This window comes from Parambassis ranga, chromosome 5, assembly GCF_900634625.1.
Source record: "Parambassis ranga chromosome 5, fParRan2.1, whole genome shotgun sequence".
Lineage (NCBI taxonomy): Eukaryota > Metazoa > Chordata > Actinopteri > Ambassidae > Parambassis > Parambassis ranga.
In genome coordinates, this window is record NC_041026.1 from 16,877,137 (window position 1) to 16,902,081 (window position 24,945).

The following is a 24,945-nucleotide window of genomic DNA, read 5'->3' on the forward strand; positions in this document are numbered from 1 at the left end:
GTGAGCAGATGGGTGGCTGGAATGAGAAAAGGGGAAGCGTGCTCTTGGCAGGAGGAGGCCTCAGCCCTAAGGACAGACACTTCCTACAGTGAGCTACCACAAAAAAGCCACGAAATGACACAGAAATGGTGTGTGTATGAGTGTGTGTGTGTGTTATTGTGCAAGCTAAGGAAGGAAAATGTACAGAAGTAAAATGAAAAGAAACAAAGGAGCAGATGGGAAAATCACACCAAGAGTTATAGGGGAAAAAAGCTGCCAATAATACAGCATACAGTATTATTTGTATTTAATATTGAGAGTAAATGATGGTTGTTGAATCCTTGGTGTGACTGTATTTACATTGTCATGCTTCAGTACAGAAACAGGCTACAACAGGAACAAAACATGTGCTCATCAACAGAGTCGATTGTTGACTTATCTTTTATAAGAATCATGGCTGTCACATGCAGTTTGAAAAATAAACATGCAGCACAAACACACAAACTCGCCCTCTTTCTCTCTCTCTCACACACACACACACGCACAGGCTGATTAAACACTTTCCATGACACAGATGCAGACAGACGCCAAAGCAACCACATGCTAAAGAAATGTAAACAAACACGAATCCAGGGATCTTTGTATCAACGTCCGTCGCTCTGACACAAAGATCCATGAATCCTTCAGACAGCAGGTGGACTCAGGCACACAGGTGAAACCAGATGCAGTTGCAGCAGTCGCAGTCGGAGACTTTAACCACGCAGCCGAGCTGAAGTGCCAGGGCAGAGCACTCACTTTCCCAGGAAATCCCACACCATGCCCCCTATCTGCTGGGGAGCAGCGGACACAGAAGGGAGCGGGTCAGGGGGAGCTCTGCCACCGGGACGAGGGGTGGGGCGAGGGGCAGAGGGAGGGGGGCTGGTGACGGAGGAGGAGGAGGAGGGGGAGTGAGGGGCACAACAGAAAAAAAGAGAGGCGAGGATGATGGACGAGAGAGAATTTGAGAAAAGGAGCAAAATGAGGTTCCAATGGCAGAAGGTGAAGAAAGGGAAACAGGACGGAAAAAAGTGGGCAGGGATGGCAAAAAAGGACAAGAACACTCAATTAATTAACACCACTAACAAATTAAAAATGACACTCAAAGGTGTATCAGGGAGGGGGATATATAATTGATTTTAACACTGAGCTGTCATTGGCTGCCAGCGCTCTTGTGTGGTTTCACTGCAGTCCAACTAGTCTTCATGTCAGTCTCCTCAGCTTCAATCCAGACCAGATAAATGACACTAATCTCCTCCGTCAGTCAAAGTTTAAAGTTGGTTCCTGTGTGTAGACTCAGGCCCACATACTGCTCTGAACATCCACCTGATTTATGTGGTTCATGTGACCTTTGACCTGTGACTCAGCTAACATCGCACAGCTATACAGAGACATTCAGGTGTATCTCAGTGGATACATATTCAAGATCCAGTGCAGTACAGTGAGCTGACACCCTCATGGTGTCACATGGGTTAAACTGCTCAGGGCCTCTCAGTACAAACAGCACCCATCACCTGCCAACATTCAGCTCTTTGTAGTATGAAAGAAACAGGAAGGTGTTTTTCTGTGTTCCACCAGGAGTTGCCATGCAGGTGAGAGGTGGATATGAATGGAAATATTTAGTCCTAATCTGCTTAAACATAAAGATGTTTTCAGGGGAATATGTGCCCTGCAGCTACATGACTAAAGCTAATCTGAACTGTGGATGTTTACTGAATCTTGAATAGAGTTGTTGGTGGCACTGGGTTGAAATTCTTTACAGTGTGTGAATTGTGTTTCATAGTTGATCTAGCAGCTCCAGTAATGTGAGATAACACTCTGGCAAAGCCACAACCTACAAAGGGGGGGGTCTGCAACATGAGTGCCACTTTTCATGCCAATCGCTCCTCAACACACAGCAACAATGATTTGTAATCTTGGCTTGTTACGTCTGCTGGTTTCTCTGCAGGAATACAGGGTTTGGAGGCTACAAACACAAAGTCTTGTGAAGGGCCACCAAAACCCTGTCAGAGAAACACACAAAGCTTATAGATCAATGTATTAGCGTAAAGTTTGTAGGCTGTGCATCTCAATTTAACATACTGGTTTGGTAAACAAGAAATAATTCTTGTTATTTTAATGTGAATGTGTTTTTAATGCTAACAGAAATAACAGAAAAAAACAAGCACACGAACTTAAAAGTGAGGGAAATGCATACACAAACACACAATGTTTTTCTTTTTCTCTTATTTAGTTATTTATTGTGCTGTCTGTGTGACGCAGCTTTGTGAATGTTAAGAGATACTGTAGTTACCTTTCCAGCTCAGCGATCTTCTTGTCCTTGTCGTTCTTTTCCGTCTCCACCTCCCGCAGGATGTCCAGGAGTCTCTCCACCTCCGTCTGAGCCTTGTTGGCTTCATCCTTGTAGTAGCCCACTTCCTTTTCAAGCAGCTTGACTCGGTCCACGTACTCCGGGTTCCCTCTGGAGACTGACTGATGCTCCACCTCATGGGCCTTCTGCACCAACACATCACCGAGGAGGGACACATGCACACGTACACACACACCCGACAACACAGTCAGTTAACATTAACAGTGTAACCATGCAGTGCAGCATAGAATGTTTAACTGCTTGTGAAAGAGAGACATAGTCCATCAGTGCTTCGTGTTATTATCTACTTCCCTCTCTCTCTCTCTCTCTCTCTCTCTCGCTGTCTGAATGAATAAATAAAGCAGAATAAAATGTTGTGGACGAGGGCATCATTACCGGTGCTGCCTCATTAGCTTTAACAGAGCTATTATTTAGCTCCATTTAAATGGCCCTCTGAGACTTCCAGTCACTCTGTACACTTGGTGAACGTGCAGAATACAGGACAGCGTGTGTTTGTGTGTGTAGGTGTGTGTGTGTGTGTGTTTACATTGGATTATACTCCTGTCTCATTGCTTATCTGTCACAAACTATCAAACCTGGAGGTTAATATGGACAAAGCTCAGGTTGTAACTGTCTATGAATTACATCACAGTGGCACACATCACTCTCAGGACAACACGCAGCCGCACATGTTGCAAAGTCGAACAGAGCCATCCACCAAAACACTGCAGTGACCTCCAACCACGGCCGATACCTTCAGCTAACCGCACCACACCGAGACGAAAGAGAAGCAACACCGACACTGACAACATGCAACAAGGTCGACCACATCATGCAAACCTAACGAAGCTGCACAATCTATGCAACCGTCGGTGGATTACATGAAGAAGCAAGGGAGACCAGGTAGGTCTGTTTCAAGTTTAATGTGAGGACAAGGATTATAGATCATTATCAATGATTTGATGATATAACACACACAAGCTCCTCCAGTATATTAAAAACACTTACAAGAGGCTTTATTGGGCAACAAACTGGGCTCCATATGGCCACTTATGGATTACTATGGACTATGAGCGGTACGCTGGAGGAGGTTATAGGCGCTCCAGATTTAATGTTTTCATAACTTTGTTTACTTGATTGCTTTCAGTATTTTTTTTTATTATCCAACGTATTTGTTTAGTGAAGTATCATAAATCAATGCTTTATTTATTCCTGTGATTTTACCAAGCTCCATTTAAAGAGATGGATACTTGATAGGACCTTAAAGGTTTAGTGACTCTTATTTATTTTATCATTTGTTTAAGTTTGTGTAATGTTAGAGTAGAAGAATCTAACAACTGACCACAGTTAAACTAACCACAAAACCACAACATAAAAACCTCACGTTCACCCGGCTTGAACTATAAAACATTAATAAAATAGTCCAGTAAAGAATTAAGACTGTTGTGTGTTTATTATTATTATTATAAGGATGTTTCAGTATACTATTGATTACTATAAGCATGACACTAGAAAATAAAGATACATTTATACACACATTTTAGTGTCATTTTGGCTAATTAGAAGAATGGTCCTGTGGGTAATCGCCTGATATTGTGATTAGACACACCCTCACTGTATATGTAAATTAACATCATAACCCTTATAAAGGAAAAGGCGATAGCAGGACCGTTTTATTAGAGTGCTGCATTAGGAGAGTGTCTACTCAGCTAATTTGAACTGACAAAATAAAGCATCAGTGCAGCACTGTGTGTCAGCAGTTTCACAACTTGTCACAAACACAAACAGTTGCAGAAAGAGAACATGGCACAGGACTCCGAGTGCAGTTAAAGCTCATTATATCAGTACAGTGCAAATAGCAACATGCATCTAGGTGGGTGAAAGCAGAACCTTTGCTGGAACGATCACCAACTAGCACGTTTCAAAGAAGTTATCAGTGTCCTCATGCTTTCAATGTGTGCCTCAGAGAGCTCAAGAGAGGGACTTACAGGATTGTTCATGTGACTGAATAGCTGCTCAGCTTGCTACATTGCAAATGGAAGAGGTGAGGAAGGGACAGGGCAGGAAGGGAGTAAATGTAAGGATTTAGTTTGAGCCAGAGAACAGCAGGATCAGACACTTGACATTACACGTTTGACAAATAATCTATTCATCAGAGGTTAACATCAAGACAACATGGACAGACGCAGAGGAACAGACACAGGGACAGTCTGTGGGATGTGGAGACAGTGGAGGGAGGTATTTTACTGGACTGTCTGCTCCTCAGAATATTCATCATTTATGGTTTCATATTGTGCTGTATTCACTGAATGACACACAGAAGCAGGCCTGGGCACGAATGTACGAGCAGAATCCACAATAAACCAGGATTTAACCAAACATTTTAACACTCTGTAACTACCTAAAATATCCTTTAAACTGTGCTCTGTTGACTGGTATGCCCTTCCTTCTCACTGCTAACTTCTTATTTGCAGCCCAGTGCAGTCAATGAAGGACATCTGTATGATCCTTGCTCAGGGCAAAGAGCCTCTCAACAGTTCAGCCAAAAAGATGGAACAGAAATCATGTGTACTACAGATAGCTAGTGCATTTCAGATACATTCACCATATGCTGAAATTTGCACCACAAACCCTTTAATAAACACTCCAGTGTACTGTGGAATACAGAGATTAGCCTGGTGCTAACAGGCTAATAGGAATGTTGTGTTATTTAACAAATGTTTGAACTGAAGTGCCACAAGGTGTCAGTGCATTGTGCATACTTTAGCTGCTTGCTGGGTGTGTCCTAAACTGTCAATTATTTTTTCTGCAGTATTGATGAGTTACACACACACACTTACCTTCTGCAACTGCGTCTCCAACTTACTACATTCCTCTTTTTTCTGCTCGATGGCAATCTCCAGTGACTTCAGCTTTGAGTCCTTCTTGAGGCCGGAGGACGCCAGGGATGATGCGTGTTCTTTCAGGTCGATGAGACTGGACTGCAGGTGGACACACAGCACATACAGTTAGCGTAGCTTTAAACCAGGCCGGTTAACGCAGTGTGAGCAGGTGGAACTGGAACACAATGCTTTAAATGTCACATAAAGGCCTCATGGAAGAAGGAGGCTCCACACACTGTATAGTGCTCTTCATGCACCACAGTACAGCAGAGAAACACAAAGACTCAGCATGTGCACTATAGGTTATCATACGGACAAAAGTTTTTGTGCACTGACCTCTTTATCTGTTAATTCTATCTGCAGGCTGTTGACCTTCTCCTTCAGATCCTTGTTCTCCTTCTTATATGACTCCACTTCTTCTAGACGTTCTCTGTCTTCTCTCTCCCTTTGGTCCTTTAAACGCTCGATAATCCTCTCCTAACAAACAATCAGTAATATTATCAGTAGAGTCAACTAAAATATAAAATTGATAGAGGTGTCTGACAAGATGTCCGTGTATGTTGGAATTTATCTGCAGGCTTAAATAATCTGAAACTGGCTGAATAGAAATGAAAGAAAACCTAAGTGGAGCAGGAGGGTAATAATCACCTGTACCTAGTGGATAAAACCCACTAAATTATACATATTGCTTCATTCTATGTTTTATTCATCATGACCGATATTTTGTGCAATCACCACTACGCAGACCTGAGAAGGTGTGTGTGCATTTTGTCAGACAGATTTCATGGACGTTTACCATATCTTATGTTTGTGAATAAAGTAAAATAAAACAAGGGAATTATTGGCTTCATTGCCAAAAGTTACACAAGAAGGTTAATACCACTTACATGTCCATGCTTTAGGTATAAAGCTAACAGTGATTAGCATTAAAACAACATGGAAACAACACTGGTTTGTTAGGTTTAGACAGAAGCCTTGATAAGGTCCGGGTCATGATCATGGTAAAGGGAGAGGCTCTACCTTCTCTGACAGCGCCTCCTCCAGGGTGGCCAGGGCAGTGTCTGTGTTACTGGAGTCGGTCTGCAGAGACTTGATTCTGTCCTTCAGGTTCCCGAGCTGCTTGTCTTTGTCCCGAAGCTGCTCCTGCAGGTTCTCAATCTGACACAGAGAGGAGGAGAGGACGTCGGTGTCCCGGGGTGTACAGCAGCAGAGGTAAACACATCATCACAAAACCAGTGATCAGCTTCAGTGTAATATTTGGACTCCCTCTACAGACAGCACTGTGCTGATTGTCTGAAATGTGTTGGTGCTTTACAACAAAGCAGTTTTCATAAGGCAAGACATCATTTTTTAAAAACTGTCAGGTGCTAAGAAGAAGTTTAAAACATGGAGATGATCTAATTTTATCAATGACAGACACATCAGGAGGAAAACAAATATTCAGAAGGCATGAGAGTGGATGGCTGCGAGTGTGAGAAGGTGTGATGAAACAAAAAAATAACAAAGGGAATGGTTGAGCAGGTCAGGGTGAGAGAGAGAGTAACACTCTGTGAGTATTTATAGCACACACACTTATACTAGAGCCAATGAGGCAGAAATATCTTCTAGCTTGTCTTTCTATGGACACTTTCCCCCCGAGAGCAAGAGACTCTCTCAGCCCTAATGGAAAGAGTAACCACTCTGCTGTGTGTTTTCACACAGTGACTAGTTTAGTCCAGGACACAAGGATCTGACAAAACCACCCACTGTTCATTTGACATTTCACAATTTCACGTGTAGTCAATAAATACAGTAACACCTTTTCTCACCTTCTTCTGCAGGACATTAATCTTCCTTTCTTTGACCTCTAGCATGTCCTTCATGTCCCTGATTTCTCCAGCAAGTGTACCCTTCTCCTCCGTCAGGTCCTGCAGCTGTTTGGTTTTCTTGTTCAGGAAGGATTCTTTCTCCTCCAGACGCAGACGCAGAGCGTCCACCTGAGAAGGATAGACACATTTATATCATCCTCCCCTAAATGAAAACATTTCGTGCTGTTTGTTTTTTTATCTCCACTTGATGTACTGTCACTGTCCAAAAACATTCTGTGGTTGTGACCTGAGTCCATTTAATACCAAGACCCCTAAGTAAACAAGAGGCTGATATGATTTGCTGTAATAAGCCTCAGCCCCAGGCCGAGCCTGGGATATTATTTGTTCAGTTTGGCTTGGAGGATGAGAATGTATTGTTAGGTTGATTTACTGTATGTGTACAAACATGTCAAAGGTTTATTTTTATTACCTCTGTTTGCAGGATGGCAGCACGTTGCTCCTTGGCAGTGAGAGACTCTTTAAGCACCTCAATATGCTGTTTGCAGTCTGAGTTCTGATTGTTGAGGGTCTCTAGCTTCGTCTGCAGAGCCAGCAGTTCTGACTCTTTCTTTGACAACTCCTGCTTCAGTTGATCGATCTGAACAACACACGAAACAAACATCAGCAGTGTAAGGCTTTTAGCTAAGCGCAGTTAGTCAGCTACAGAACCAATTCAAGGTATCCTTACTTTACTTGGGTAAGATTACATTTCTTTATGGGTCAAGCTGCTATTACCCACTTAACCTGCCAATGTTTTGAGGCTTTCTAGAGTAACTAGCAGATATCCATAGAACATACTTGAGATGTGCAGATGTGTTAGCTTTTAAACAGAATACAACTGCTTCAATGTGACTATTCACTAAAATTTTGTATAATCATATGCAGACATTTATTGTGCTTATGTTTTAATAGCAGTGATAAATATTATAAAGTATGGTTGCTTATTTGAGTTGTAAACTTGTTGTAATGTGAGCTTAACAATTAAGAAAGTTTTTTACTTGTATATTTCAAGTTTTAGAATCATGAAATCAGTGTCCTCAGGATCTCTTTGTGAAACATCACCTGTGTGTGTCAGTCAGCTTTCGCGCTATTTTCATCAACACACTTGTCTCTCATTAAAAATGCATTTGGGGCTGACTCCCCTGCATTCATCATATATTATACATCATCTCTATTCATGATTGATGAAAAGAGGTCTAAAAATAGAATAACAAAACGCCTGGTTGGATAATACAGAGAGCGGCATGTAAACACAGAGTCGAAGCTCTAGAGACATACGAGGACTTAGAGAGCCGCAGAAACAGTCGCAGATTTTAGGTCCTGGAGGCATAACTATGTGACTCTGACACGCAAACATTTATCATCAATGACTTTTATTCTTTGAACAAACTGTCTTGCTTCTCTCTCAGGGCTAATAACTGTAGCCCCTGACAACATGTTTTTAGATGAAGTCACAGCATCATTATTGCTACATCTGCATGCAGAGAGGCGGAGGCGGTCTCTACCTTGGTCTTCATAAACTTTGAGTGGTTCTTGTAGACCTCCATCTGTTTGATCTCCTCCTCTCTGTCCTCTGTGTTCAGTAAGCTGTTCGCCTTCAGCATTTGGATCTCATCCTCCAGATCTCGAATGTTTCGCTCCAGAGAGGCAATTTTGGTGTCCTGCACACAAAAATGCGGAGGAGACACACCTCAAAACCCAGACTGGCATGTCCATAAGTTGCATGCTGCAAAAAATAAAACCTGAAATAAAGACACGAGTCCTGGGGAGACATGAAGCCTAAAAGAAGCAGAGAGACATGTAGACAGAGAGAGTGAGGGAGAAAAGAGAGATGCAGCGAGGTAAAGAGAGAATGGAAGAAGCTCTTGGGTCTGACTGAGAGGAACTGCAGTATCTGTCGGTAAAATCAGAAGCTCTCTACCCAGCTCCTTGCAGCGGCTCAGAGGATTAATCACCATTGGGAAATATTGAGCGCACATCCAGAATGGAGAGATCAGCCAGGACCAGAGAGAAAGGTGCAGAGGCAAAGGAAAAAAGTAACAAGCCAGAGCTTTGGTCGTAGTTGCTTGCAGATCAATGCAGAATCCAGTCTCTTGGCTGCGACTGCAAGTGCAGCTTTAGCTTCACGGCTTTTTAAATAAATAATACAACGTCTTTAAGATTAGCCATGCTTCATCTCCCTCTCCAGCAGAGCATGGAGCAACCTTGCTCCTTCCGGTCTTTCTCTCTTTTTGTGTCTCTCCTCTTTCCCTCCCAGTGGCTATGAACTTGTGAACTTGTGGCCATTCGTAGGGTCAGCCATAGCCCACTGCAGTGGAACATGGGTAATGTATCGTAATGAGGAATGATGGGGTGTTATGAGACAAACATCAATGAACTAACATCGCCGCGATAGACACAAGACACCGTACCTTCAAAGAAGAGTGATTTTATTCCATCCACATGTAATCACTGGTACATCGACCTGGCCAGTAAATCTTGCTCTTTATCTCTCTCTCCTTGCCTCTGTGTGCCTCTCTTTCTCTCTATCTCCCTGCATACTAGCCTCTCGCTGTCATAAACAACCACACCTGTTTCCATGGTAGCAGCAGGCAGGCTATATACTGTGCACTGTCTCTGGTGAGTGAGGAGAGGGCGGGTGGGATGTAGGGGGAAGAGAGGGAGGGAGGATTATTCGTGCTTCCATCAGCATCAGCAGAGCAGAGGGAGAGGGGAGAGATGCAGGGTCTTCCTGCACAGCTCAGGAGAGGAGGAGGCGGAGGAGGCGGGACTTCCCTGGCTCTGTATGAAAATCAACAGGAGCCCAGATATCACATGACCACGCCGGGGGAGGCTGGGGCCTGCATGGTGCCGATCCAGCCGAGCGAGAGGGGCTGTGTCAGCTCAGCGATGATGTCATGATTTATTTTGAGGAAGTGATGTCAGGCCTCTGCAGTGAGGCTGGTGCTGTCTACAGCGGTTCAGTAGCTGGATGAGTCTGATATCTCTAGTGGCATAAATCCAGCTGCAGCACAACAAGTGATGATGTGAGGGCACACTACATATCACAGCTGTGTTAGAGCAGAATATGGATGTATGTAAAACGAAATTAAATGGAAGCTAAAAAAGAGATATATTCTAGATGATCATGGGTGGGGTCTCAAAATGGAAACACAATATAATATAAAGTTTATGTTCACTTCGATATTTAAATGCATTTTAAATTTACCCAGAAGCTTTAAAGTGTCTAACGATCTTCCTTTATTGATTCAACAGCTAGGCTTAAATGTATAATATTGCATCATTAATGCATAGATGCATCATTTTCAAATATTTGTAAAAAACAAAATAATTTTTTATTTTATTTTTTTTCTTAATGATTCTTCGATTTATTTATAGCTGCAAAAAACATCCTAAAACCTCTCTTGGATTGAAATTTCTATCCTCACCCAGCGCCACATAGAACATTTAGCGTACAATTTCATATACTGAAATGAATGAAAGTATCCAACAATGCTGCTCTTTATGCAGCTCTGACAATAGACAAAATGAGACGGAATGACAGCTGGAGTCTGTGATGTTTGCAGACAGTCGGTCGAAGAGCTAATTATTGAGAAGAAATATGTCACTGTGTGTCATGAAACTAGTGTGTTACAGTTTGCATCAGTAGGCTGCCTCTTCAGCACACCACAATGGCTGAAATACACCAATACTGATTTATGTTTACACATCCACTTTGTGAGCTGATGCTGTGTGTCTGTGAGAGAGAAGTGACAGTGTGCTGAAGATTGACTCAGCTGCTGAGGATCACAATGAAAACAAAAGACTGAGCAGAACACACACATCAGCAAACAGCCTCAGTTTAAGCATGCAGTGAAACAAGGCCTGTGAATGTCAGTCACTCGTGTACACAAACGAAACATCTGCTTTCAGACAGACAGCATGTGAGTCAGGCTCTTACTTTCATCTCTATTATGGTCTGCAGGGCCTTGGTTTTGCTTGGATCCTGGTGCAGCTGATTTCTTCTGTGCAGTTCCTTTAAGAGAAGACAGACAATTATGTGGCAACTGTGCAGTGATATCTTATTATAAACTCCAATGACAGCAGGATAATGCATAGTTAGTTTATCATAACATATGCAAAATGTTTCAAGTGATGTGCTCTGCAGTTTATTACATAAGCAGTGTGATATAATATCAGCAGCACAGAACAGCATATTGATTCTATAAAACTCGGTGCTGCCATCTAGTGACAACAAAACAAATAACACGTAGTTTGACTTCCTACATGCTGAATCTTATTATCAACATAATTCTGATTGTTAAATACCTCTCGTAGATGATGGTTCTCCTTCTCCTTTTGATCTAGAATGACCTCCAGATGTCCAAGCTGGGCCTCGGCCTCAGCAATGCGCCTGGCTCTCTCCTGTTCCTCCTCCTCAGATGCCCTTCCTGGCCCAGGAGGCAGCCCTTTGCTCTGCAGCATCTCCAGCAGCTTCTTAATGGACTCATCTCTGGCTCCCAGTGTTTGCTTCTGAGTCTCGATCCTCAGCTCCATCTCCTCCAGAGTCTTACGCAGCAAGAAGAGCTCTTTGGCCTGTCGGTCGTGTTCGGCCTGCAGCCGACGGAAGTTCTCCTCTGTCAGCTCGATAGTGGTGAAGTGTTCAGAACCGGAGCGATTGCCGCTCTCCTGCTGTAGCAGGTGGTTAAGGTCTCGCTGTGTGCGAAGTTCATCCTGCAGAGCTTGGATGGTCATCTGAAGATGCTGAACACACACACGCACAAACACAAGCAAGTATACACACACAGAAACTCAACAATTATTGAAATTCATTTTAGAAATATATCAAAATAAACACTCCACATGGGGGTAAACACACTGGAACACACACACACACTTCTGAGATGCTGTAATGCTACAGCAGGTCAAACATGGGGAACATGTGACTTACCTGAGGAAATCTTTAGAAACAAACGGACTATAAAAAAGTTTTTCCACTGGAGGAACTAACGGACCATTTTACCCTCAATTTCACTGCAGGGGCTCTTTTAGGGGACAAAAAAGTACCTACTGAGGGTTAAGTACTTCTGAGTGACCGTAAAAAATATACTTAAGATTGTGGTTTCCTTCTGGTTGGACACAGAAGTAAACAAAAGACAACAGCAACCCAGCAGAAGCAAGACAAAGCAACAAAAGAAAAGAAACAGAGATGGAGAGTAAACGTTAGAAAAGGACAGAGCAGGTAAGGCTTTGTCGTTCTTTACACTGCAGATTGTGTCGAGGGCTTTGTGATGTCCCTCACAGGTTTTCTCTAAAAATTAAACTTATTTCGTACCAGGCTTTGTAACGTCTTTATTTCTGCTTTCATTTTTAACATGGATCCTACACCGCAGTGGAAACCTGCCCTTTTTTTGCAGGGTGTTCCTGTTAATGACACCGTGTTCGTGCAGTGGAAAAACTCCTTTTTATCTGAATCATCTTCAGGATTGTTAGCTGGCTAGATAATAAATGCAAAGAGCATCATGATGCTCACTTGCAGCACACCAGAGGACACAAATATGATTTGTCTGCAAAGGAGTGCAGACTGTATGAGCTGTGTGTATGTCAACAAGTCAAAACATGAAATGAATAAGCAGGAGCTACAGGATTCATCATCTGTAGGGAAAAAACAGCTACAGTTCATGCTGGATTACTGTGTGTTCTCAATAAAATAAAATGTAACCACTCACTATAAAACAGATTTTTGTTTGTCTATGGGGATCTGGGTTTGAGGGAACAACGTCAGGGCCGAGTTTCTGCCAAAGACTGATGTGTGTACTTGTTATGCCTTGAAATTATCTCGCAGCAGAGACAGAGGCAGATCGATCTATGTCCAGAAACCGGCCCAGTCGGGATTTAAAGGAGTGGAAACAGCTTCTTTTGACTGAAATCAAACCAGGCGGGTTGATGGTTTTGTGGGTCTACAGAGGGGATGGGGCACCACACGATTGGACTGACATCGATTGGACTAAACAAACGTTGTAGTTTTTACCGTGTCGATGGGAAAACATAGGGCGGATCACGGGACAAGGAGGTACAAGTGGATTAAACAGGCCAACAGTATTTTACAGGATTCATAAGAGAAGAGGTTGTACGGTGCAAAGGGATTGCCAGGTGTCTGAAAATACACGCCACACTGAAGGTGACTCTATGTTGTGCACACAACATGTGGTGCAAACATAGCGACAAACCTTGGTTCTCCTGGCATCCAGCAGCTGCAGAGCATGTGCAGAATGAACAGGAAAAAAAAAACAAATGTGTGGTGAAAACAGAGCGTCAGAGCTTGATGCAACAGAGACGGATGGTCAACACAAACCAGCCAGACAGAGTATCAGTCTTCAGCCTTCAGTCAGTACAGCATATTCACAGCAGACATGTTGGCTGGTTATAGCAGGAAAAAGTATAAAGTCAATACTGACCAGGATTCATTAGAGTAAGTCAGGCTCCGCCTGGTACTGTGTTAACTTTTTCCTTGTACAACACATCAACAAGTCTGCCATGAAAAAATATCATATACATATATTTACAGATAAACTCTGACTTTGTTAAAATTACCTTTCTGGAAAGAGATGAGAAAAATATTTGAAATGGCTTTATAACTTTATATGAATACTATAATAGCAGTAGAGCAATTAGTAAAAATCACAATAACATCAGTAGTAGTAGGTCAGATAACGATGAGATGAGATGTTAAATATAAAGCCATATTTTTTTGCTGTATTCTAAAAGTTAATCAATATTAAAATACTTAAAATACAAACATAGCAATCAAATGTCAATTATTTGCTCCTTTGTTGTCTTCTTATATGACTGTAAAATATATTGATGTGTCAAAAAGACACAAATATGTTACCATTTATACCTTATAATCAATAATAATTAATTCTTTTAAAATAATTTTAAATAATACACTGCAGAATAAAAAAAATACTCATTCAAAAATGTCAGTGTGAATGTGCAGCATGTGCTCTTCCCTCCACCAGGGGGCACTGTTTGTGTTAGTGTAGCAGTAAAAACTTGATTTTCCTTTTTTTTACCCTGCTGACTGCAGGATGGCTGCCATACCAGCATTGGTCACACTCAGTCTGTGTCAGTGCCATTTGGTACAAACAGCTCATGTATGTCATATTGTTAGCGTGTCAGCCACTGATCTGCATACACACCCTGTCATCACTTGGACATGTTCTTTACATTACGCACAGAAAACAGTGCAGACGCTCCTACCACACATAATCCAGAGACTCTTCTCTCTTGCCCTTCCTAGTCCCTTCTCTCTGATCAATAGGCTGCCATCTTGGAACTGAACTGCATGAGGCAGTCCAATGATACCATTTGCATAATTGAACTGTGGGTTAAAATGACTACAAGGCCATTCCTTCCTCCCATATTCCCCCACCCACTCTTTCACCCACAGCAGAACTGTGGCAGTTCCTGTGAGTCAGCCATGACTCAGCTGATATTGGCGTTGTGGCCATGCTGCCTCACGAGGGGGGCTTTTCTTTCGCTGCACATCCTGAAAATGAGCTTCCAGAGGTTTCAGCATGTGTCAAGGAGAGATGTAGAGCTACAGCGCTTCCCTCTTTAACTGACACCTGGTGCAGCCAGGGGTAACTGGCTGTCACAAATCCTGCAGTGCAGAAACAAGAAAACCTTCAGAGAGCTACAACGGACAAGCAGCCAGACGTCGGCACATCTATGAGTGTCTTTACAAAATCATGTGACAACGTATCAAGAGGGTTACTGTGCTCACTGAAATCCATTCAAATAAACCTCGAGGACTGTAAATGAGTGAGTTTAGGATCAAACGGTTCTGGATACTCCTCCAACAACTACACTGTGTTAGATATTTGTATGCCTCTGTGTAGTAATGCCCATCAGTTCTATACTTATCTCAGGACTGTCTTGAAAGAATTTTCAAATTTCAAATTGGGTATAAGGATTTACTTAATATCACTCAGGGAAGAACTGACTTTTCTGGCCATCAATAGAAAAAGAAATCATATACTATCTATGACAAAAATGTCCAGTACATATAAAAGTGTCCAGGTCAAAGGTCAATTTCTGTGTGACTTCAAGATGTTCCTCCAAAATACTCAATTACTTCATGTATGTGTGACATTATTAGTCCACCCAGACATGGATTTAAACTGCTTTGTGACTGGCTGGTGGTGGCATAAAAGAAATGCGGCCATTTATTTTTACATGGTTGCAGAGAATGAAGGCTGGATTCTGCAAACAGAACCTATACCATATATGTCTCAGTTGTATCCTTTTAAAATCTAACCTTCTATCATGGCTAAAACTGTAGCTGGTGACGTTCGGTCCATTTACCAGGTGGCTGCTGTACTGTATGTGTGAGAGAAAGTGGGTGTCTCTGTCTGCTAGATGGACAGCTCCAAAGTGCTGAGTCAGAGCAAACTATTGCTCACTACATACCCAATCTCTGTGTTGTGTATGTCGTGATGGCTGACAGTACACAATTACACCCACACTATGCCAGCAAAATGCTCCATTTATTCATCTCCACCCAGCTACAAGTAAGACAGCAACATGTAGAGTCAGCACGGCATACTGGAGTTAAGTGTTACTAGGATGAAAGTTATTTTCTTTGCAGTACTGAGCAAAAGGTCATTTTAATATCTTTTTATTTATCCTGCAGTTTATGAACTGAAAAATGCAGGAGTCCCATATACAGACAGTTCCTCTTATTGTCAAGAACAGCAGACTGTTGATCTATTCAGTTTGATTCTGAATGTCTCTATCCTTAGACTCAATTTACTGGCTGTCAAAGTGTCACTGTGAGGAAAGATATTACGTTATACACACAAACTCCAAGCACCTGTAGGATGGAGCAGAGAATCAGACCCCATCACTGAGCTTCAGTATGGATACCTCAGTTTAACACTACCTGTGTTAATAACAGCACCTATGTCTTTCAGAGCTTGCTTTGTCATAATGAGTGTAGGCAGCTATTTACCACAGAGAGAAACAAGACAAAGAAGAAACTAGCTACCATCAATCTGTTTGTCCACCTCTATTACCGCAGCACACAGACTAAGTTACAGTTGACTTTCTGTCCCTGAAATGTTACATTTAAGTGTTATTTGTGGTAAAGTCATATTTTCTTTCTCCAATTTATCTGAAGAAGAGAAAGAGAGCTCAGATAAATAAAGTTAAGCCTGAATTTGACTGACTGGATTCTTAAATTTAATATTTCTGCTCTGTTGCTTTGATCTAAATCCAAACCATTCTGTATAAAAAGATGCCAGCAGACTGTAACACTTCTTATCCCCTTTGCTTTGTTCCTCCATCTTCCCCTCCCATCCTAATCCTACCGCCTTCCTTTCTGTAAACACTTCTCAGCTTCTCTGTTCATCTCATCTAGATGAAAAATAAGGGACGCATCATTTCAACACCTTCCCGTCATGTGAATGAGGCAGCGGCCATCTTATGTGCCACAGGAAGAATCCAAAGTGACAATTCACACCATCCATCATGTGTCCACGTCGTGGCATTGCCAAAAACATCAATACTTCTGCTTATCGTGCATGTATGACTCACTGCTGCATGGGCTAAATGTCAAGTCGATGTAAAGCATTGCATTAATGTACACTGTCATGTGTTCACCTGAGCTATAAACTGTAGGTACAAACATGTGACTAACCCTCACCCACACACATGACAGACAGGTGGTGATGATTAAAACTCAACACACACACATCATAACTATAAATGGAAGCAATCAACAATCCACACACACATTCAGCATACAAGCTCACTCAATGCTTATTCACAGTGTGCTTCATTCCAATTCATCCCACACCCAACATTATGGAGATGCATGGCTGTCACACCCTGCTCTCATGTTCACACGAGCACAGGGTCAGACAGCTTATAGGAAAGACTAAAAAACCGTCATATTGAAGCAGTGTATCCGTGCACAGACAGTGCTCAGCCTCCATTTTTGTTGAGTGCGTTGATAAGGGCTGACTGGGTGGCTGAGCAGCAGTGGTCATGACTCAGTCAGATATGGTACGCTCTAACTCACACACTCGCCTCCAGCAGCTCTCATCCAGCTTCACGGCAAAAATTCTGTCTGAATTCAAGTCAAACAAATCAGCAGACAGTCAGAGAGTACATTAAAAACGCTGTTCTGGGCTAATCATTACCTCCAGGCATGAGCATTGACTGTCTTGATTAAAGCTCTGCAGGCTAGAGTTGGTATTTCACCCGCTCACTCACTGTGTAAACTCAGAAGAACAGTTTTCTTCCTTTCCAAAGATGTTGTTAAAAAAAAGGAGCAGATCTTAATTTTAACAAGATAAATAATGCATGGTATTTGCTTAGGCTAATAGAAGCCCGAGGCACCTGATGCAATTGTAAAGGGTGCTACAAGACAGATGTAATGATTGGCCTGAAATTACTCCATTATTAATGAGGCAATTTGCTCCTCAGTCAGCCTCTCAACAAGCCCAGTGGGTGTGACCAAACCATCCCACCGTAAGTACACACTTATGTAAGGATGCCTCGCAGCCCAGAAATCAAGTTAGAAAAGACCAATTATAGTAACAAGGCACATCTGCCTTTTATTAGCTGACATACTTCATTAATGAACCCTACCAGGAGGGATATAAATATCAGCCAGTGCAGAGGCAGAGCCAGGACCGGACAAGGCTGAAGATAAAAAAAAGAGTCCTGTTTTCATGTCAAGTACAAAGGCATGAAAGCTCACACTGTGCAGCTTTCATATTCTTCTGGACAACTACAATATAAGCTAAAAATATACACAGGGAGCCACGCCGAGCATTTAACAGCAGTGACCATAAAGGATAAGCCAAATGATGAATCGCTTTGGCCCTTGTTTAGCTTCTCCTCCCAAACACAGAGCCCTGTCCCTGCACATTTTCACAAATCACATATCAAAGCACATCTGGCTGCCTTACATCTATGACTCCTCAGCAGGTCTAACCAATGCAATGTGCTCTTTTAACCCCAATCATATCAGGTATGTCAGAAAAGAGGTCTTTTACACAAATCAAAGCAGATGTGCACACAGACCGGTCTCCTGTGACGGTCCCCGTTAAACATCCCCTGTTATGACCTTGAAGGGTGGAGTGACAGCGTAATAAGCGGCCCTACTGGTTGCTCAGTGTCTGAAAGCATCACTTGGCCAGACAGACAGAAACGCAGATACACACTGACACAAAAAGACCACAACCAGCAGGCAAAATTTAGCCTTTACATCGCTCTAGGTGTCGCCCAATTTGCTGCATCATGCCTCAAAAAAAGAAAGAAAGAAAGAAAGAAAAGAGCACGTTCCAGTCAGTCGAGCAATATGCTGACCTATTCCACAATCTCCTACAGTGTGTCATGCACTTTTCAAAGTAAACCGAGAGGCTTTATATCCAAAGGTTCAGTCTGCACCATGAGTCAGCTTACTATTTGTAATCCTGCAACTGAGATTTGACATGAAAATCAGCCAAATCACTCTGCATTTTTTACGCTCAGTGTAAGAGCTGCTGTCTACATTATTTCCAGTAGAAATCACAGCACACAGGGCTAACAGCTGCTAATGTGGGTGATACTACACTGAATGTACTGAAGGCCAGAAGTAAACAGTGAGACATGATCAAAGTCAGAATAAATAAAGGAAAAGGAGAGAGACGGTCAGAGAGTGTCTAAGTGTCCTTGACATTTGTCTCTGGGCCTTGTGCCTCCTCTTGTCAGTAACTGATTTAACTGGGCCATGACTACACCCCAACATTAAGGCAAGCAAAAAAAACTGCTCCTCTAGAAACCTGCTAAACCTTTGAAAATAAGCTACACAGAAGCATTGCTGTTGCCCAAAAGATAAAACAGAATTCACCTGTTGTCAGTGTCCTCATGATTTTCACTTAATCACAAACAAGTGAATGCTCAGATTTCAGTGGTAGTGTTGTAAAGAAACTAGATTAAAGGGTTTTGTATTTCCTGTGGTTGAAGTGACATTGATTCTGCACTGGAGTGCTCGGCGAGGAGAGCGTGTGTTAAATATTAATGTGTACAAAGAACTCTTTCCAGAAAGGTTTCCACATGTATTGAAAAACATGACTGCAATAATTCTCTGAATTTTTTGGACTGAGGGTGACTGTGGTCTATCGCAGAGAGGAGCAATGATGAATGCAGAGATCAAAGAGGACAGCACTTGAAAAAATAGGAGGACAACAGACAGGCAGCAACTGAAATTCACTGCAGTAATGAGTGGATTATGACAGTTTAGAGGAGTGCTCTCACCTGGTTCTCCTCATGAGTGACTCTCATCTGTTCTTTAAGGATTGATGTGCGAGCCTCCTCCTCTTTCCTCATTATCCTCTCCTTCTTCAGTTCAGGACTCCAGAAACTCTTGATGCTGTTGGTGGAAGATCCTAACTTACTGTCCTTTAGGTCAAGCTCTCGTCGCAGAATCTCATTCTCCCTCTGCATCTCCCTGAACTGGGCCTGCATCTCCAGCAGCTCCCCACCGCTGCCCCGCACCGCCTGCCTCAGCAGAGCGGAGGGCACCCCCTGGTGGTGGTGGGGGTGCAGCATGGAGAGGGAGCCCAGGTCACTGTAAGACAGAAGGTCAGCATGAGGCAGCCCCACTGAAGCAATATTGGGACTGCTGCCCATAGCTGTGACGCGGCCCCCGTACATGGCCCGGCTGGTGGCACGACCCAGAGTCATAGTGCCTCTTGGGTAGGTGGCAGTGGAGCCCACGCCCTCGTGGTCACTCAGGTACATGGGCCCTGAAGTAGCATAGGCAGCGTTGAGGGACTGGATGTTCTCCATGGAGAGCGTCTTGCCCCCCGCACCACCCCCGCTCCCGCTGTTTGCCCTTCGATGGCCCAGTCTGGGGGACCGCGGCAGGCGCGGGGACCGTACGGGGCTGCTCTCTACATGGCCTACAGCTCTGGCACTGCCGTACATGTCCTGTGATTGGGCGGTGAAGCCACCAAAGGGTCCTTAACAGGGGCGTGCAGAAATGAGACTCTGACTCTTAGAACCGCACATGGGTGACTTATTTAATGCCTGAATAGGTGGCGCACATCAAAGTCAGATCTGAGGAGACAGGAGAGAGGTATCTGTTAGGATGGATAACAACTGTTTGTATGTGAGTATGGACAAGGTGTTCTATTATCTGTATTAGGCGATGTCAGCAGCCCAATTCATGTGGCTATAATCTCAAATGGCCCACAGGAGTTTCCCTGCATCATCCTGGATTTGCCACCAGCCCACACTTACAGCTACAGTAAATCCCATTAATGCTGAAAATACAGTCAGAAAGACAGCTTTACAACCCCACAGTAAATCAGCTAACAGTCTAATTAAAGCACAGGAGGAATAGTACCTCTTATATCACATGTGTCTGCTCTGATGAGCTGGTCCTATCAACGTAAATAATGTATCCAATTAAAATACCGTATGCTAAAAATAGGTATACATAATTATAGTTAATACATTCTTTTTAAAGTACAGGTGCATCCAGTAATAATCCAATTAGTAAAGTGTGGTGAGGAGCTGATCAGCTCTTCTTCTTGGACAAAAAAAGTGTGGTATTGAAAATGGGTTTATTAATTAGCTTATAAAATTCCCACAGAAACACTTCAGCAAAAAGAGCAGCAAAGGAACATCAATGAAATCAATGCCTATAACTCAGAGGAACATAAATTCATTATGGAAGACAGACACATATTCATGGCACAGGAAACATCTGCAGCACTGAATAAAGATATAGCCTATATATCTTTATTATCTGTGCACTCATTAAGACTTACTGCTAATATACATCTTACAGTACCTAACTAGTGATGTCATACCGTGGGTCTTCATCAAACCTCATTTTTTTACCATTTTAATTATAAAAGTCACAGATTTTAAAAATAAAGATGATCCTACTGAGGAGAAAATGATGTGAGGTTGAATTTTTAACGATGTAATAATGGCAGTGCCATTTTCTGCCAACCGTGGCTTAAATATATCACCAGATAAATCACAGTCCATGATTTATTGGAACTTGATATCATTATTCCACCATGGAGGATGTTTTATAAGTCAAACGCAGAAAGCTGTTTAACAACAATAACACAAAAGTAAGGTTGTGAATGTTGAAGGCAGTGAATAATACTGAACTGTCTGTGAAGAAAAATGAATTAAATACTTCTATCAGAGGGAACTTCAGTATTCTTTCTCCTCTTTGGTGACACTTGGTGCTCAGACCCAGTTACCATGGTGACGATGCCTGGCCTAACACAGATAAAGCCCCAGAGCCGTCTGAAATAAGGTTTCCAAAAGGTGAAAAGGAAAAACAAGAGAAAAGGATATATACAGTGCTCAAAGGACAAAGACAGTAAACAACACGAGGGCCTCACTCATCGGTCAACTTTTTAACATGTAAAATTATTCTTTTGAGGTGAGATGACATTTCACAGCACTGAGGAACATGTGTTACAAAGTGTCGAAGTAATCTGTGATGAAACACTAGACAGAGGAGGTCAGACACTGACCACTTCATCTTTAGTCTTTGTTTCTTGTTAACCTCTGAGAGAAAGACTGTCAAACTAAATTCACATTTTAAAAGAGCAGTGGATTCTGTTGCTGTTGTCAACAGTGATCAGCTGGAAGCAGGTCCTGAAGAAAAATAGGTCTGAGCAGAGAAAATGAGCATTTAGCAGCTGGCTTTAAATAAAACCGGCTCTTTTTGTTCTTCTGTATCTGAGGCTCATGAGGTTTTTGTTGACACTGTCGGTTTGCGGTGTCAAACTAAATATCCTGCAAAGCATCTTTGAGTCAGTGTTTGTTAGAATAATAAAGCTTTTCTTGAGTTTGGCCAATGTTGTCATCATCTTTTCCATGTCACCACTGACACACCAATGATTCATGCAGTGACATATTTCTGTCTCTCTAACTTTATCTTCCTTTAAAAACTTAAAATCTGTGAGCAAGTCCCACATTAAAGCTGACATATTCTGTGCTTCGGTTATGTAACCTGCATAACTTTGAACTGCAGGAATAACTGTGCAGTGCAATGAAGAGGGGAAAGTTTGAGAAAGGATGGCAGCTGTGTTGTATCACGTGACACCAACATCCATACTTTGATTACAGTTGGGAATCTTAAGTCGTCTAAAAAAAAGGCACATAGGCCTCGAATACATTCTCACATTCAGCTCATCACACACACGACGCTGAAGGTCTGTGAGCACCATGAGCTCAGTTACATAAAGGCTGCTAAAATTAAAGGGTGTAATTCTCATTAGATGATCACTGATCGCTCTCTATTGGGCTTATGTCTATAGAAAAAAATTCACACGGTTAGGTTTGAAAAGCACCATCGTGTCTGTTATCTACTGTCTCACTGTGTACATCCTGGCTAAATGCTTTTACTTTCATATGTGTTCAGAATGGGACCTCTAATTAGGGTAAACTGATTTTTAGCATTTTAATTCATCCTTAAATTAACTCTGTAGCTAATGACTCATTCTAAACACACATGATTATGTTTTAAAGGATGTAAATACTAATGTAGGGCTGCAATCTGAAAATTACAAAATATGATTATTTAATTTTTGAAATGTCATTTTGTCTAAGGCTGTCACATGTTCAGCAAATGTACAACTTTCATTTTCGAAGCTGACACCACGCAATATCTTCTTTGATGAATGATTTTAATGATTGTGCTTCTCTCATCATGTCTGCTCTTTCATTTCAGATGATTAATGATCTTTTCAGCAGGAGCACAGCTAAAATGACAAATATGAATGTCTCCAAATTCATGGATGATAAAAACAATATTCTTCACTAGTATATGTCTCTTATTAGATTACATTTGTTTTATTGTTGTGGAGTGAAACCTGTTTTACTCCTACATCAGCAGCATCCAAAGCAGACTGCTGAGAATGCCGGACCAAATTGCAATAAGAGAGGATCATATTATTGCAGAAATGATGATAATATTAGAGGAGCACAACAGATTGCAACCTACCACCAATCAGAATAGTCCTTATTTTAAAGAATACACACTCTTCTGAAGCAGATATGATGCTTTTTAGGTGTGTGTGTGTGTTATCAGGGTTTAGTTACCACAAACTGTTTTCATCAAATGCCAGCACAGGCCAATGAAGAGATGATCACTGCCAATTAGAGCAGTGGTGCAGAAACAGCGGAGAGGATACAGATGTTCTGAAACAAAGCTTTGACCACAGGCAGTGCTTGGGCTGTCTGTGGGGCCAGGACACCGTCTCTGTCAGGCAGACGTGACATTTTTACAGGCAGCATGCGGTGTTTTGTGTCCTCACTCAAATAAATAATAAGACTGCTATAGTAAAAGCAGGACCACATCTCTGGCTGTGCATGCTTTTGAGGTCAGGGCGCATGTCAGCAGCGGACAAAGAATGGACTCCTTTTTTTTGTTCTGGCTATAAATAGCTTGCAGGGTGATAATAGTTGATAATTCATGTGAAAGAAGAAGCCTACAGCAGCCGGTGCAGCGCTGCTTGGAGCAACACATGCAGCCTCCTCATCAGGTATTCTACTACAGAGCCCTGACGCCTCCATGCCTCCCACTGACTTCAATGCTGTGCTTGATTGGATGAGAACATGTAAATGTGTTACACCAAATGGCCCTTCCGCCAAATTCCTTTGCTAAAAATGGCTCCTGAGTGGGTTATGTCACGTGAAAGACCGTGGATCTGTGGTCGTCTTTAACCCTCTGATTTCAATTAAAACATCTGTCTTCATGTGCAGCTTCTGTCTGATCACATTTGATGCAGCAGAGGAAGGCACGACCGAGCAGTTGACAGCTCATTGGGCCTACATTTTTCGATGGCTCCGGCGTGGCGTGCGTCGAAAACCTGAACACACCAATGAAACGTCTAACCCGCCGTGGGGAATCCGACTTAAAGCTTTATTTTGAAATACGGCGCTGCTCTGTCGCCTCTACTCGGCTTTAAAATGCAAATTATCCGGTATCAAGTCAGCACTGACTGGCTGTGCTCATGCAATCAACGAGCACGGAATGTTTTTTTTTTTAAACGCACATAGCCTGCGCTTTATTCCGGCAAGTCGCTCTGAAAAGGCTCCAAAACGCCGGGACACTTCACTCACTTAAAGCGCCATTGCCTCTATGGTGAATGACCGATAGGCTTTGTGTGAAATAAAATAAGGAAATATACCTTTATCGATGTTAATTCCTCTCCTTCGCCGCTCTAGACGGCATCTTGTCGCCTCCATTCACCCCAGCAGCCTCTCTCAGCATCCTGCGCTGTCATTGGGCAGCGGACACGCTCTCTCTCCTCCTCTACACACCAGGGAGCAGCATCACCACTACTGCAAGTGGCAGCTGGCAGGAGGGGATGGGCGGATGAGATGCGGAGAGCGGCCCTGCACTGAATCTCACATCATCTTGGTGTTGAATGGAAATCATTGGTGTCCACTCACATTAGCAGAGGAGGTCCCACTTATTTCTGTTAGCAGAACCTCCTGCTCCACATTGTACTGTAAATATACAGAGGGAGGGGAATTAGGCGTTATTTAAAAACTGTATTTATACTATGGATTGATGATTAAACTTGTGTGTTTTTGTTTTTTTTTGCCCTGGGCAAAGATTTTCCGGTTGTCATAGCTCCTCAACAATCCCTGGCGATGTAATGCTGTGGAGTAGAGATGATTTATTACTGTTTAAATTAGACTCACAATGTGTTGCAAGTGTGTTCAACATTTTAAAACATTTTATAGAGAAATTAGTTTAATATATAAAACAAACTGAAATGATCAACAAAGAAACAGCTCTGAAATGCATGTGTTATGGGGATATTTTATA

At 42.4% G+C, this 24,945-nt stretch overlaps 1 protein-coding gene across 3 annotated transcripts in view; it reads right to left on the reverse strand.

Annotated features, from left to right (window-relative positions):
• Nucleotides 1-24,423, reverse strand: part of erc2 (ELKS/RAB6-interacting/CAST family member 2) — a 28,086-nt gene extending 3,663 nt beyond the window's left edge. The window contains exons 1-13 of one of the 3 annotated variants that reach the window (XM_028405264.1): nt 24,299-24,423; nt 19,386-20,189; nt 11,403-11,837; nt 11,035-11,109; nt 8,600-8,755; nt 7,525-7,692; nt 7,056-7,223; nt 6,268-6,405; nt 5,584-5,724; nt 5,206-5,346; nt 4,354-4,389; nt 2,309-2,511; nt 775-897 (exon numbers count right to left, since the gene is read on the reverse strand). In XM_028405264.1, the coding sequence (XP_028261065.1) occupies nt 775-897; nt 2,309-2,511; nt 4,354-4,389; nt 5,206-5,346; nt 5,584-5,724; nt 6,268-6,405; nt 7,056-7,223; nt 7,525-7,692; nt 8,600-8,755; nt 11,035-11,109; nt 11,403-11,837; nt 19,386-20,057 (2,456 nt within the window). In that variant the 5' untranslated portion in view covers nt 20,058-20,189; nt 24,299-24,423. The remainder of the gene's footprint in view (nt 1-774; nt 898-2,308; nt 2,512-4,353; nt 4,390-5,205; nt 5,347-5,583; nt 5,725-6,267; nt 6,406-7,055; nt 7,224-7,524; nt 7,693-8,599; nt 8,756-11,034; nt 11,110-11,402; nt 11,838-19,385; nt 20,190-24,298) is intronic. The other 2 variants (XM_028405265.1, XM_028405266.1) reach the window with 2 other exon arrangements.
• Nucleotides 24,424-24,945: the final 522 nt, after the last annotated feature.